Below are 16,882 nucleotides of genomic sequence, written 5' to 3' on the forward strand. Positions count from 1 at the left end.
TGTAAATATTTTGGAATAAAAGTATGTGTGAAGAATTATCATTTTATATTGGCCTTTGGTGTTAATAGGCCTTACTTTGCCCAAACAAAGGCAAACTGTCAGTGCAAGGACACTTAAAAATATAAATATTCTCATAGGGTATGATGTATGAGCATTCTCATGGCAACAGTCCAAATATGGTTTTATTTCAGTGATGAGCAGTCTGGGTCTTTTTTTCTTTTTTTCATTTGTGCAATTTTTTTTCTTTTTTTTCTTTCTTTTTCATTTGGACTATAAAGAAAACTGACCCACCAATGAGATTTAATTATTTATTTTTTCTGGTTATTTTCCACTGCATTAGTGGTACTGACTGTGTAACGAATATAGTGCAAAGATGAAAAAGGTAGTTCAAAATAACAGTTCAGTTTATTAAACAAAGCAAATCGTATCGCAATAGATGTGAATGACTATAATGCATTAAGAGCTCGCTCAAGTACTGGGGAGCTAAAACATTTAGTGCTTTGTAAGTTATCAGCAATATTTAAAAATGTATATAATGTTTAATAGGGAGCCAAAGAACAGCATTACAGTATCATTGAAAACTATTGTAACATTTATTTGGCTTTAAAAATAAATAAAAATAAACTTTTAATTTAAGTGAACTTAAATCAATCATCACATAAACTCATTATAATAAAACAGTAAACAGTGCTTTAAGATTTTCAGATAGGGCCCCTAATTACTGCTTACTAATAGTTAGTAAGGTAGTTGTTAAGTATAGGTAAGGGGTAGGATTAAGGGATGTCAAATATGGTCATGCAGAATAAGGCATTAATATGTGCTTTATAAACAGCCTATATCCTAGTAATATGCATACTAATAAGCAACTAGTTAATGGTGAAAACTGGACCCTAAACTAAAGTGTTACCAAATCTTTTTATTGTTGGCATTTTGGTTACACAATAAACTCTTTTTGGCAATTCAACAAACTCTTGTGGCTTCTCTCTGGGCAGGAAGGAAAGACAAAAAAACATTATTTATTATATTTAGTAAATAATCAATGGGATATACTTATATTTGGTGTGTATATGTGTGTACTGTGTGTGTATATATATATATATATATATATATATATATATATATATATATATATATATATAATAAGTGCATTAATTACAGCTGTAATTTGTGTAATTACACGGTTGACCCTTCCCTTACACCATAACCCACCCTTAAACATAACTATACCACTGACATCAGTCTCTGTCCTTACCTGTTTCCCACCTCAATAGCTGAAAAAGTATTTTGCAATACAACATGAACACGTGTTCATTTTGTTAACGAAATCTATGACGAAATATTTTTTGTTGACAACCTTTTTTTCCATGACTAAGACGAGACAATGACGAGATGACACCAACGTCATTAAACAAGACTAAAATGTAGTTAGATGTAAAAATGTAAATAGATCCAGTCTGCGTTCCTTCATTTGCTGCGATCAAAGCTTCTAGGTTATGATCTGTAATAAATCCAAACATTGATCTTAACTATGTTGTTTGCAATTGTGGTTACGGAATAAATGCACTTACTCTGTCTGGCAATACAAAATCTTTTTTTGCTGTTGTTTTAATATAAAAACTTTAATGCAATTTGGAATTATTGGAATTACTATTAGGAATTTCACCATTTTAATATTTGAGACAAGTTTCTTGTTTTACCAGTTTTCATAATAGAGAGTGTGTTAATTTATATGATAAACAGCCTACAACATATCAGGAAACTAGATGAGGTAAAATAAATAATGCGTATGAGTTGACATTCACTTGATTTGTGCTAGGTAAAAGTGCAATAATTCTGATGAAATGTAAAATTGCATTTCTCAAATGTCAACAATCGTTGTGATTTATAATTTTGTGCAAAATAATCATGATTATCAATTTAACCATTATGCAGCATGACAAAATTGTTTTCATTGACTAAAACTAGACTAAAATGCTTGGTCAATTAGGCCGTATTTACGAGGTAGAAACGGAAAAGCAAATGGAAAATAATTAGCGTAGCTGCAGCTGCTGTTCATAATGTTTCAAGCAATACATAGTCATATACTTTTGATCTGATATAACTGCTGGCAAGTTTATGTGATGTTATTATGTGAATGCTTAGCTAAAGAGATGTGCCTTTAATCTAGATTTGAACTGGGAGAGTGAATTGAGCCCCGAACATTATCAGGAAGGCTATTCCAGAGTTTAGGAGCCAAATGTGAAGACACACCCGCTCCTTTAGTGGACTTGGATGGATTGTTTCATATTACATATTGTAAAGAGAGGCATAATAGGTTGTTATATAAAATATTATTTATGGACATACAGTATTAATTAAAAAGTCTTTAAAAGTCAGTGATCCACTATACTGGAAACAATTCCGATTTTTAAACTCTAATGTGATGGTCATCGTTAGTATGTGCACATTTGAGCTTAATTTGAATTCATGTAAGGCATAGGCTACAATATAGATTTTAATTGTGTTTGTATACCTGCTCATCTATAATCTACAGACTAAGGAGAATGAGGATCTGCGAAGAGCCTATGCCAAACATCATGACCGTTTACGCTTCATTCAAACCAACTACAGAACAGTGATGGAGCAGCTAAAGAAAGCTGAAGATTCCCATGACTTGTAAGTACTTACTATTTAAAACTTGATATTTGCACACAATAATATGTTATCCATGTTGTCATCCTCTTGCTTATTACAGTTTTTACTGTCTCTAGGACCTTAATACATAGGTCGCTTCTTCAAAACTCTTGTTTTCTATGTATCTAAACTGTTGGATCATATTCCATTGTTTTGGCACAAAGTATATTCAATGTTTTTTCAACCACCAAAATTCTATATGTACCTACAGGCTAATTTGCACAGTTAAATACTTTTTTCAAAACAGTCTCAATAACTTAAGTTCAAAACCTAACATAATAAAAAAACTGAACAAGATAGCAATTTGCTACATTTATACAGTAATACCATATTGAAATATATTCCATATCTAATAAATTAAATGCTATCAAAGCAATTAGATGCAGCTGAACACCTACACAGATGTTAATATTTATTTAAAGACCATCTATACAAAAGGGGACAAATTAGGAATTATTTGTGTGTCATCATTTTAAACAAAATTAGGCCAAAACAATGGGAGTTTGAAACCACTTTCCAAAGCAAACTTTTCTGAAAAGTTCGCTCCATCTGGTAAACGCCTTCCATTGGTCCATGGTGATTCGTAATAGTTAGATGTGTTCTGGGGCTCTGCCTTGTTTGACGTGGTATTTTTTTCCCCCTTTAATTTCCTTTGTTCAATCTGTCAAGGTCAGACACAAGTAAAATTTACAAAAGTAACAAATTGTGTTTGTTGGGTGACAACTTTTGCTAGCGTTTTAAAAGAGATGACTTGATTTGAGACATGTATGAAGTGTTTTGGTAGTTTTATTGTGTTTTGTATATGAAATGTATTGCTGTGCCAAGCTGAAAGTTGGTAAGAAGAACTGTGTGAACAGTTTAAAAAATGTGTTGAGAAATGTGTCCTAGTAATGCTATATATATATATATAAAAAAAACTAATTGCGGTTAAGGATAAAATGGTAGTTGTCTCAGTTCGCAAAAAAATAAATAATTATTTTTAACTGACTTTTAAAATCGTCTCCCACTCTTGCTCTAATCTCTGTGAAATGCAGCACAGGCTTTGTCTCAAAGCAAGAGGGGTGCAAAAGTACTTCATCCTGAAAAGGCCAAGGTGATTGTATATATCGGCAGAATAGAGAGGAAGAAAAAAGCGGTGGTAAAGATTGAAATAAAAGGTTTTGATTCCCTCCTTTGAGTCTTTGGTTTTAACCTAAACCCCCTTAACATTTTACCCCTTTTTTTCACAAGATTTTTAAACATATATAATAGAAGCGTATGTTGAGTATCCACATGGGATGCAAGTGTTGACCTTGTCAGCTGTGCTCTCTTTGGGTTAATTAAAGAAAACAGCAGTGCAACGTGATCCCGTGTGAAAGGAGTGTGAATTTACCCACCTCAACTGTGTGTGTGTGTTAGATTGTAACAGAGGCACAAAAGAGAAAGAGTCTCTGATAATCTCCTTCCTCTTAGTTTTGAAAAGGGAAAAAAAAAACACTTACTTTTCCAAAGAGCTCTTGTTTTATTAAGCTTTCCCGTCTTGTTACGGGAACGTTCATTTTCCGTACAGACCTGGTTGTGCCATTCACTCCGCAGGGAGTTGAGTAAGCAGGGTACCTGCTGAACAAACTTGTTTTGAACAGTTATGCAAATTAGCTGAATGCCTGAAAAGCAGAAAATCGTTTAGCTAGCCGCTAGCCTAAGCCACACCTATTGGCGAAGAACCATTTCTGATGGTCAGGTGTGCATCAATCCAAATATATTGTAGGAGTTAGCGTTATTACACATGTATTAGTACAAGCGAGAGCTGGCCCCAGCAGGAGTCTCGGCGCTTGGCTGTAGACTAACATCTCATTAGAATGCAGCAGCCCTGTGTAACCCACGACGTCACTCATGATTAGCACTACCACTATTAGCAAAACATAAAAACATACCCTCTCTTTCTCCAGAAGGGATTTTCAAGATTGTAAATCAGACCGGGTGCTTTGGGATGCGTAAATAAAATTAAAACTTATTAAAACATCCACACACTGATCAAAGTTGCACTCATAAACAGATTCGCTGAATCAAAGAAATTAGCTGCTGCCTTTTTGGAAAAGTTCTTGCAGTTTACTTGGTCGCTGTATAATGAAGCAAGATAGAGGTGAAGGAGGCTTGAGGGGAATGAAGATGTCTTTCTCTAAGGTCTATTTCATGAGTATGTCCTTCAGGAGGCCATTCACAGCTTTTAATACTGAATTTCACAATGGATTAAGACGGAAGATCTCCGGGCTGCTGCTTGTTAAGCTGTTAGCTGAGGAGTGGCTTCTCAGGGTGAATGTTTTCACATGATGTAGGGCTGCTCCCACAGAACCCAAAGGCACTCTGCCATACAGTAGGTTCAAGGACGTGATGAGAGGAAAGTGTCTGTGGAATAGGGTTTAAATAGTATTTGTGTTGTAGAGCTGTTCTGCTTGTGCAATATTGACTTAAAGGTAGTGTGCAAACTGAGAGAGACTTTTTTATTACAGTATCAATGGAAGGAATGGAACTTGATAGTTTTCATTTTGAATTAACGATTTGTCTGGACACAAAAGCTACATTCACACTGCAGCTGAACATGACCCAAATCTGATATAAAAAAAATATGTCCCCTCATGTGTGAATTAATTGATGTATGTATTTATTTATTTGAACGTTCAAATTAAGTAGATGATTGTCCTGCTCCAGAGAGCAAATGGATCTGCTTGTGCGCAAGGTTAAAGCGCGCAAAGAGACCATCTATGAGACAAACCGAATTCCACCATATCTTTATGTACACAATATTAATATTTTACATTGTAATCTTTTTATTTTTAATATTTGGCTAGTTTGTGTGCTGCTGCCCTTTGTGTGTAATAAGCAGAGTGTACGCACGTTGTGGACCTGCCAATATAGGCACACATTACTAACGCGCTCTTTAAATAACAAAAAAATATATAGTCTATTTTAGTTTCCTCAAAATAGCAATGCACCAACAATGCGCCTGAACACACCTCGTTTTCAGAGCAGCACAAATGGGCACAAATGTATTTGCGCATTTTGTGCATTTTGCACAAATGCATAACATGGCGCAGGACGTGAAAATGATAACTGCGTCAGGCTTGAAGCTAGCAAAAAACACTTGTGAATGCGCCTGGCGCCGCATTGCATCTGGTGTATGGTGTAGGACCCATAGTTTTTAAGTATATTCATACATTGTGAATGTTTTAAGCAAATTTTAGTGTCTTTAATTGAAAGTCTGAGATTTTCCCTGCTTATTAAATGTGTGTGAGTGAGTTGTGTTCATCCTCATCAGAGTGTCAACATATCAGGACATTAGACGTGCTCATTCTGAAAATTTGAATACAGATTTATGCACATACAACTTAATTTGCCTTGTACAGTTATTCACTGTAGTTATGCAATGGTTTTGTCAGATAATACTGTTTTTATTAGGACAGTAACAATGTAAATGATTCAACAGTGTTTTACAGCTTACATTTTGGTTAAATTAGTGTTTAATTAAGCAAGTTATACAAATAAAACAGCAAACTGACATTCTAGTAAAAAAAGAGAATTTGCACCATCCAAACTAGTATGGTAATGTTTGCTGTATATTGTATACATTTCTGCTAATAGATACAAACATGTTCATGCCTTAACATATTCAGTTCCTTTTACGGAAATAAATCAAAATAATGGGCTAACTTTAAAAGATTGGGTTTGGTAATATATGTGCATGTAAAGATAACAAGCCCCCATAATAACTATTTTATGGACATAAAATTAAATTTATTGAACCAAGAGTTTTTGGAGCATCATTTTTATTTTATTCCTGATATGTTTCGATGGTAATTAAATTTGAGTTTATTTGTTTGTTTGTTTGTTTTTTCTCTCCATGTTTTAGGTTAAAACGCAAAACACAACTTCAGGAAGACAGCGAGGATTTATGGAACAAACTAGCGTTCTATAAGGAGGAGAACAAGAAGCTACTGTCTGACAAGTAAGTGTCTGTCGTTTTGTCAGGTCCTGTAGAGCCATCACAGTTATTATTAGCACCCAGCAGGATTCTGCTGCAAATTCACATAGTTGACTGCAGACACAAGACTTCAAGGAAAATTATATTGTCATTTCAAACATAACTTGGGGCAACATCTGTCCATTTCAAAGATTTTTTATTACATTTACAACTGAAAGTTACGGTGATTGCCACCAGGACTGAAATTTTGGATCACTTGTAAGTATTTCTAAAGCTAGTAAGTTAAATCTTTTGATCAATTGTCCAGGAATTTCTTTTTTGTTGTTGTTGTTGTTGACTGTCAAACGCTCTATACCACCTTGACAAAATAATAATAATAATAATAATAATAATGAATGCAGACGAAATGATTTCAGGTTTTTCTGGAAACAACTTTCTGAAAACAACACCGGAACACTGAATGCAAATTCTTAGTGCAACTCCAGACATTTATAGCAGCTAAACACACTGACATTCCTGTCTTGAGGTTTGCTCCCTGGAGTTTTTTGGGGGGTACATTCGGTGACAGTCAGTGTGCGCGTGTGTGTTAATTACTGCTGATCTCGTCTGCTGGAGGTGTCGTGCTTCATTAGGCCGCCTTGGCCCTTTCCTTGCCAGGCCTCATTTGGCCCATCCTTTGCTGAGGGGTCTAACCCTGCCAGCCAGTGCGGCCTGGCCCTCCCCTGCTTGATCTCTACCCCCGGCTCGCTCGTACAGGAGGGCTCACTCTTTTCACGCCCCCACCTTGCCTGCTGCCTGTCCTCCTAATCCCAGCTGAGCTCATTATGATGTAGCCTGGCTGCCTCCCTCTCTCTCTTTGAGCCTGAGCTGTCCAAGCTAATTACAGGCTAGCAGCCAACACTCCCCGTTAAGGGCCTTCTGCCGCGGCGCTCGCACTAACGCGCTGCTTGGAAGTGACCTGCGAGGAGCACGAGGGAGCTGCTCTCTTTCCAGCCACGCAGCACCTGTCCTTCGGGGTTAGCCATGATCCCTGTCATGCCCGTTCCAGCGAGCACTGAGCAAAGTTAGGCCGGCCTAACTCGTGCTTTCGGGGGGCTTTAGGGAAAAATAAAAAAAGCCTACAATGTTGGGGTGGAAAGGGAGTACTGTCTTTGATCTCCACTTGCCCGAGACGAACATTACCGACTGTGTGATTGTGGAAGCACAGGTCCCCGGCACGCTCTCCGTTTCTTCCTCTTCCTGACTTCCATTCGTTTGCACTTAACCTTGCTTTATTTATTGTTTGAATGGATCGAAATGTGCAAGATGTAATTAGGCTGGTATTCTTTATCAAGCTGTTATGTGGGACAGCAAGCTAAATTACTGTTGATGGCCGACAATTAAGGATGGGCCGTGGCAACGAGTCTGCACTGGCAGAAGATGGCAGGTTGCCGTTTTACTGACCATATTAGGATGATTGTGCTTGTGAAGGTTGCGCTCATAAGCATGGCGATGATCTGCTAATGGTTAATTACTTTATTGCGGCCTGTAGTTTTAGGCGGTCTTAATTGCCGGCAGAGACTGCTGCTGGATACTTACTGAGCAGCAGTAAGTCACCTCTGCCTTATCTTGCTGCCCTCATTTCCTTCAAACGCTTTTCACAGTCACAAGCTTTTTTTTTTGGTCTATTCTGCACACTTTCGAGCGAATACGAGTTAAATTTTTTGGGGGGGGTCCTCTTGTTATATGGGTCAGTGACATGATAAAGAAAAGGAAAATTGTTTTTAGTTAAAAACATTTATGGTGAATTTTTGGGTTATGCATAACCCAATAATATTATATATATTTTAATCATATTAATCAATATTCATTCACTTTTAGTCTGACTATAATGGTATGTAATTTTAGTGATCAAAAATAACAGATGATGAAAAAGTGCAATGTTAATTAGTTATTCATTGTCTCTTTTTATTTATACTAACACCGTTTTAGTGTGCTGCTACAGAAAGAGCGTAGATTCACAGTGTGAATAACTCGTTTTTTAGTTCGTTCACTGCGTCATTTATGTCATATTGTTCAGAATCAAGTTGTAATATTACGTTCATGTTGTGTATATGTTTGATTAATCGCATATGTATAAGATAAGTTTGGGTGAATTTTTTTAAATTAGCAAAATGCTACAGTTTCACTTCAGTTTATGCACCTTAAAGCGGGGCATTCCTGACATAATTGACTATGATTGGATTATACAAAATAATCATATTCTTTGATGTAGCCTATATATATGTAGGCTCTATACTGTATATAAATATACTTATAGCAACCGTATATACTTACAGTGAGTGCATTTACCAACATTTTGAGGAACGAAAATCTACAAATATCATTTTAAGGTTTCCTTTAGTTCATTATATAAAACACAAAGGAAAAAAAAATCCTGTATGAGAAATTGCTCAATAACTTAACAGCTTTAACTAAAAATATACATAAGCGTAACAAAAATGATTCCGATAAGATTATTTTTCAACATAATGATGTAGATATCAACGTGTTTAAAGCTTAATTTTGTGTCAGGCACTAATTTGCAGACTCATTAAGCTACTTAGTTTAAGCAGCAATGGAGGCAAAACAGGTCAGCCAGATATTTTAAAAATGAGAATTAAAAACAAAATAAAAAGAGGGGAAAATATTGTTTGGGAGTGTTTCAGTGAAGTAGTTAACCAGGATGAATCAAGTGATTATGTAATCATAAATGGCTCTAAAGCGCTGTATATGACAATAAAATAAAGCCTATCCAGCCTTTGCTTGGGTTGAACGCATTTAATTTCTTGTTTGTGTGTTCAGGAAGTTGCAGTGACGGAAACGGTGGCATTCCAATTTAAGTTTGAAGGGAATAAAACCTCTGTTTAGGCTATTAAGGAAATGTAATTTTGCCAAAGTAGAACTTTTACTTTAAATAAATGTTCATTTAAAATCAGCCTACTTCAGTGAAATATGTTACCATATCCTCACACTTAAAGTGTTTATATTTGTTTAGTTGTTTATATTTTTGCCTGGCTCCGCAGCGCGAGTCTCCGTAGACTGCACGCACCTCCCCAAACGGACGTGGCGTTTATAATCGATGCTCTCGCTGTTGTACTATTCTGTGAAACGACAGGGGGCGACTCAAGTAATTTAACCATCAGGCATCAACGGTGAGAAGAAGAAAGGTCAAGTAATTTAACCATCAGGAATCAACGGTGAGAAGAAGAAAGGTCAACACGTGACAATGTTTATTTTAGTACTTTTACCTTTAGTATTGTTTACAGTCTATGACATCACCACCAATACCACACTACAAAAAGAGTCGTGTAAAATCCAGTGAACCCTGAGATTATTACTTGTGACATTAGAACAAAATATGTGGATATAAAAACATGTATGTAGGCTATACAACTAAATTAACGATCTCTTAAATATTTTCTAATTTCACTAAACATTTCATTAAGTTTCGTGAACATTTTATAAAACATGGACCTTTATTTTTATTAAAATGGCTTATGTCTGCTATAGGTTCATTTTGTAAATGTAAGCAACTAATTTAAGATGCACAAACTGGGTGTCGGTGCGGTACGACGTAGGCTACATGCTCAGCCAGATTCAGCTCGAAGTCATGCATCTTCGGATGCGGAGCCGCGCGCGCTGTTACAAAAAAAGCTGTGCACACTGTCGGTACACGATCCGTTCCACCTACACGATCCGTTTCACGCATGCGCGTAATTACGTACGTTAAATAACAAACGGATCGTGTACCGACAGTCTGACTGCAGAACCGCAGATACGTCATAGCAGTGTGAGGACGACAGCGCCAGCCTAACAGTCTGATGCTGGAAGTAGGCGTAGCAAGGCATTGCGCTACTTCCGTGTTTTGGAACGTTTCAAAGTTTAAAACAAAGTTATTATAAAGAATTTTTTAAAAACGATTTAATTGAAAATATATATTTAAGATATATCTTTATATATATATATAAAATAGTATAAAAGATAAGAATGATGTTTGTCCTATTAAAGACAATATACTACTATTAACAAATGTTAAAATTATACTTTATCCATTTGTTTTGTTGAGTGAAATGATTAACAATATAATTAAACAAAGCTTAAAACAAACACAATTTTTTTTTCATAGACCATACACAATTATATGATGGACTGAAAAAACTAAAATAATTAATTTAAATAAAATGATTTTTTTTCTCTGAAATATCAAAAGAATCACACACTAGCTGTACCTGCTCCAAATAAATAATAGTAATTAAATAAAAATACAAAATTGAAGTAAATAATAAATAAATTATATAAAACAAAATCAAAGACATTAAGTCACAATGTAAGTCGCTTTGGATAAAAGTGTCTGCCAAATGCATAAATGTAAAATAATATCTATTGCCACTGTATACTAAAAAATAACTCCAGATGTTCATACCTCCATGAACAACAGCCTTTTTAAAGTGGATTTTAATGTGATTATTCAATTTGTCCCGTCTTGTCGGTTTAAAAATACTGCTATCACAAAAAGGGCAGTGAAAATTTCTGCAGCATGTTGTGCATTGCTCCAAAGGTGGTAGCGCTTAACCTCTCTGAATTGTTATGTGGTTCTGTAATTCTCACTTAGTCACATTTATTATATAGCGCTTTTTACAATACAGATTGTTTCAAAACAGCTTTATAGGGATACTAGGAAAATAATGCAACAAAGTCTCGGCAGATCTAGAACAAAATAGTGTCATAATCCAGCTTAAGTAAATTCAGTGTTGATTAATTTATGTTGTAAAAAAGTTATTAATTCAGTTAACGTTAATTAATCTATATAGCCATTCTGGAGAAAACCGTAATGTCATCATCCAGCTCAGTTCAGTTCTCATATAATGGTGTCAATGACAGATCAATAGTATTGTTGAATATTAACTTACAAAATACTTAGAGCCGTTTTGTATAAGCGTATAACGATGTTGCATACAACAAAGATATAACTTATTTTTACCTTCTTCTCTTCTTCTTTTCCTTGTTCTACCGTGTGCTCCGCCATAGTTAAACATGAACTCCGTCCACTTCCGGCATCAGACTTTTACCCCGCCCACTTCCGGCATCAGACTTTTCCCCCGCCCACTTCCGGCATCAGACTGTTAGGCTGGCGCTGTCGTCCTCACACTGCTATGACGTATGGTTATGCGGTTCTGCAGTTGGTTAATATTGGGGACCCAACGCGCACGACCGCCCTAACCGCAATGACGTCATTTTCGTGCGGACGCGGCGAGTATAAACCTAGCTTAACACTGAGAATTAGAATAACTGTAATGTGGCGATCGGGTGTGGATATCTAAATCAGAGAAAAGCATAGGTTTTGGTGAATGGCAAATAGATGATTTATTTTTAACAGCGGATTCAGGGGATGTTATAGCTGATCCATGCATCTCTACTGCATAGTCTTAACTGTATAAATTAAATATTGATTAATCCTTGTTAAAGCTACAAACGTTATTCAGTCAAGATCAGTGAGTAATTTTCTCTTTGTCTTTTGTTGTTTGAGTAACATTAGTGACATTCTCTTTTGTGTCTTTTTGCGCTTGAATCTGAATGGTTAAAAATCGCTTATAAATTGACAAGTCTTACAAAACACGTGCAAATTATAAACTTTTGTTACGATGCAGCACTGGTTCAAACGGGCAAGTGACAATTCCAAATATAAAGTGTCCTGAGCATCTTTCACGCTGGCCCTGGGCCATCAGCCAATCCTTATTTTCTAGCCTGCTCCCAAATAATTGTAATACACAAATTAATTTTAAAAAAATCGGCTCATCACAGAAGAGTTGTATTTGAGTCATAATATATGTTGATTGCATTATTAGTGTATTTTGGAATAAATTAATAAACAAAACAATGAGCATTTACATTAGCACATTACCTGTATTTGTGCAAGACTGCCTCTATATGTATATTTTTGTGTGCATTTAGATAATCATTTAGATTTTTGACCCTAGGGACGCATGTGCCGACTGCTAATAGCATATTAAAATCAGCAGGGAAACAGAACGACCTATGAATGCCTGTGTTTAATAACAGAGGAACGCTTGCACAGCCGACCCAAACCCATTGTCAGGAACAGGCCTGGATAGCTCTCTGGAGAGAACATTCAATATCAATTGAGCAATTCAGTCAATTGCTTGGGCAACTAAAGCTGAGTGTTGGATGCTTTGAGATTAAAATATCTTGTTTGGTAGCGAAACATGACTGGATTTGCTTTGGTATCATTTGCACTGTGCCCATTTGTAATCTCTTCCCCCCACTCTTAGGGCTTTTTTTTCATCTGCTCTTTCTTCCTCATTATGCATCTGCCTCTACTTGGGTTGTCCGCACTTGTTAATTGTTGCTTAGGGTTTATGGGTAAAAAGAGCCAGGAATTATTGAGGCCTCATAAACAGAATAAACAGCCCTTAGACAGTGATAGCTACACTCAAACGACATCAAAGTATAAATTACCCAGCCATTAAGCTGGAAAAAAGCCTTTGAGATGATTTACGCTGCTCGCCCTCCACTGAGTGTGACCATTACAGACATGATCCCCGACTTTGACTTTAATTAAGTTTAATAAAGTTTACCCTTCTTGTGCTGCTGTTTTTTGCTTTTCATCTTGATTGCTATAAGGTATTAGGAGTAATGAGTGTCTTTTTGCCCTGGGTCCCAGACAGAGAGACAGAAATGGAAGAACGTATAAAGGCAGAATGCTTGATGTCGGTTTTGAAGACTAGCACAACTTTTGCCCCCTCCATTAATTATTTGTTTGATTAATGATGCCCTAAAATATGCAGCTCACCATTCAATGATTGAGTGTTTTGCTGCTTCTTTAGCTCATTTTTAGGATAGGAAACTAGTAGTAGGTGTTATTGAAATATCTCTTTGCTTGCATCTTAGCTCCATTATTCTGGATTTCAACATTTAAATGGAAATGTCTTATAGTTTTATGAATGCTAATTTAAGGAACTCTATCCTTGACGGCAACATTTTTCAGTTCCCCAGATTATGCTGCCCCCCCATGCTTGTTATGTTATTATGGATGTGGGCCTATTCACACAGAGTGCAAATGTTTGCCACAAACAAGACTTTAGGCTAAATCTAAATCATGCAAAGTTTGCCTGACAGTAATCCATGTGATGTCAATGACCTCTAGTATAGTGCTTTTCAAACTTTTTCATGCTAAGGGCCCCCAATTTTAATGATCTCCTTGCAAGGGACCATCCATCCATCTATTTTCCAAACCACTTGTCCTATGTAGGGTCGTGGGGATGCTGGAGCCTATCCCAGTTTCTTGGTAACACACTGGATGGATGGCCAGTCCATTGCAAGGTTAGCACACACACACTCACACATTCACACACTCACTCACACCCACAGGCAATTTATGGTCTCAGTTTCACCTATGCAGCATGTCTTTGGATCATGGGGAAAACCACCTTAGCGAGGGATCCCTTTCCAAAAATATAAAGGCTACTACATATTCATGTATGAATACCTATTTATATTGTGTGAAATTGTGATATTATATAACATGTAACTAAAACAAAATAATTGGCTTATATATTATGTCTGTACTGAAACCAAGCAAATTAGTACAATATTAGTATTAAATTAACAGCATATTGTTCTGTAAAGTGATGTGGCTTCTTATCACAGAATGAGGCAGAAATGCTATTGTATAGGATAAACCATATACTGTCGGAATCGTGTGTTTATTCTCTTCCTGTTTAATCAGTCAAAACATCTTTTGAATTATGGGTGACACTTCCAGTTTGGGGATCTTCCATTCAAAAAGACTGAAACAAATCATTTCAAAACATAAGCTTGCACCATAATCATTATCCGTCAGTTTGACTGAATGAGCTGTAATTTTTTCTGCAAGTTTTATTGTCAGACGTCATGAGAGAATAATGTAACGCTTGGTATTTTAATGTGATACGTATCACAAGAATATATATGGCAAGAGCTCTTTTCAGTTGCTGCTTTCTTTTCCTCCTGATTATTATTATATATATTTTTTTCTCCTTTGTATTCCGCTGAAACAGTATGAAAAAAAGACAACATAATCTCTGCATTTGTGGTCTGTTCTCCCGGTTTAATTTACGATATATCCCATTAATAATTCACTGGAATACACAAAGAATCTCTTGTTTTTCTCCCAAAATTCTCAATCTCTTTCCAAGTGGTTTTTCATTTGGATGCTTTAAAATATAATTGTCTCCTTTTTTCACTTCTAATCCCTATTAACAGCGTTTACCTGAATGTTTCTAAAGCAGGGACATACAATTTATTATCTGTCAAAATGACGGAAAGCACTTCAAAATATTACCACGCAATGCTAAAGTTAGATGAACATTTTTGATTAAGGCAATGTATGTTACATAATACAGATATATATACTACCATGGTAATATTTAACCTGTCCTTACTTGCTGCGGAAACAGTTGCGCTTTTTGGGGTCATTCGTGGTCTGTTCAATGTACTTTGTTGATGTTTATACACTTTTAAATATCCTTTTAATGTTCAATGGTTGAACGGTGAGTAGAATAATGTCATCTCATTGTGACCAGTTTTTAACATTATTACATTCCTAGAGCAAAAATGTCACTGATTGTTTACAATTTAATGGAAGTTACACCCATAATTCATGCAAAGCATCATGGGGCACAGGAAAAAGGTGGATCAAGTGGACTCTCTTGTGGACTTTCCATGCGAGGGTGCCCTCCGGCTTAAAGTTTGAAGTAGTTAGAATTTTTAAGTGGTTTTAAAGCTTAAAGTTTTAAGTTATAGAAGGCAATATATTCTATCAGAAAACGATAGATAGATAGATGGTGTTGCTATGCAGTTGTTAGGGTGCTCGGGCTGGTTGCTAGATTGTTGCTATGCGGTTGCTAGGGTACTCTATGTGGTTGCTATGCTGTTGCTAGGGTCCTCGTGTGGTTTATAGGGTGTTGCTATATGGTTGCTAAGGTACTCAGGTGGTTTCTAGGGTGTTGCTGTTTGGTTGCTTAGGTTCTTGGGGTGGTTGCTAGGGTGTTGCTATATGGTTGCTAAGGTACTCAGGTTAGTTGCTAGGGTCTTTCTGTGCGGTTGCTAGGGTATTCTGGATGGTTACTAGGGTGTTGCTGTGCGGTTGTTGGTGTTGCTGTGCGGTTGCTAGGGTACTCAAGGTGGTTACTAGAGTGTTGCTATGCGGAGTGTTAATGATAGATAGATAGATAGATAGATAGATAGATAGATAGATAGATAGATAGATAGATAGATAGATAGATAGTTACCCCTCATGCATATGTAAACTTAGCCAGAATAAGGACTTAATTAATTTTAATTTTTTTCAAAAAAAATTACATGATGAGCAAACCTCTTTACTCCCATTTACATGCAATTTTCCATTAATACGTTTATTAGGAATTGTGGTGGTTTTTATTTACTTGTACCCCAATGTAAAACACAAAAATGTTCGCTTAAGGCAAGACACTACAGGTGAATAGGGTAACATTTTTAACTAGCAGATATCACCATGAAACGTTCCCAGTTGATTACCTACATTAAGATGGTAAAAAAATGTATTACAAGTTTTCTGTAATTTAATGTTTAAATATGCAAATTAGGCATTATCTAATGTAATATACGCTAATTTACATATATTTTAAAAAACGAAATCTGAGTATTGGATAAAGCCAGGTTCAAATGCGGAATGCCTGCGTAGAGGAGTTCAAACTGCTGTTCCGTTATACCCCACACAGTGGAACTCTTGGATAACACTGGGAAAGCGTGCCTCTCCAGGGGAGAAGGACGCTGCGGAAGCCACATCCTGCCCGAAGGGAGGTACTATGTGGAGAATACACACATCGACTGGCCAGAGGGGCAGTGCAACATATGGAATGTCACTGGGGTGGCTCCAGCCTAAGAAGGGGGAGGCAACACCAGACAGTGATGGCAGAGCGGACTCTGCCAAGGGAAAGACACGGGCTCACCGCAGGGTGCTGGTTGTGGAAGAATATGCATATGGGATCGCCGCAGGGATCACCACATATGGAACCCAGCCTAGCACAAGTTACACAAGCATACGTGCACTAGGCCTGGCGTCGGACGCTCCGCAACGTCCGATGGCCAAGGGGGTGCGGAGGAACTCACAGGGTTCGCCTGAGTGGGGAACTCGACTGGAGCAGAAAAGCACATGTATCCGCTCCATGTGGAGGGGAGTGGCGCAGCAAG

The 16,882-nt window shown here is 36.7% G+C and overlaps 1 protein-coding gene across 3 annotated transcripts in view; it reads left to right on the forward strand.

Moving 5' to 3' along the window:
• The window catches only part of cntln (centlein, centrosomal protein), a 221,931-nt gene that overhangs the window by 94,647 nt on the left and 110,402 nt on the right, over positions 1 to 16,882 (forward strand). For all 3 annotated transcript variants that reach the window (XM_084091411.1, XM_084091409.1, XM_084091410.1), the window contains exons 11-12: positions 2,534 to 2,655; positions 6,560 to 6,655. In XM_084091411.1, coding sequence (XP_083947537.1) covers positions 2,534 to 2,655; positions 6,560 to 6,655 — 218 coding nt within the window. The remainder of the gene's footprint in view (positions 1 to 2,533; positions 2,656 to 6,559; positions 6,656 to 16,882) is intronic.

This window comes from Abramis brama (assembly GCF_963993115.1).
Source record: "Abramis brama genome assembly, chromosome: 2".
NCBI classification, from domain to species: domain Eukaryota; kingdom Metazoa; phylum Chordata; class Actinopteri; order Cypriniformes; family Leuciscidae; genus Abramis; species Abramis brama.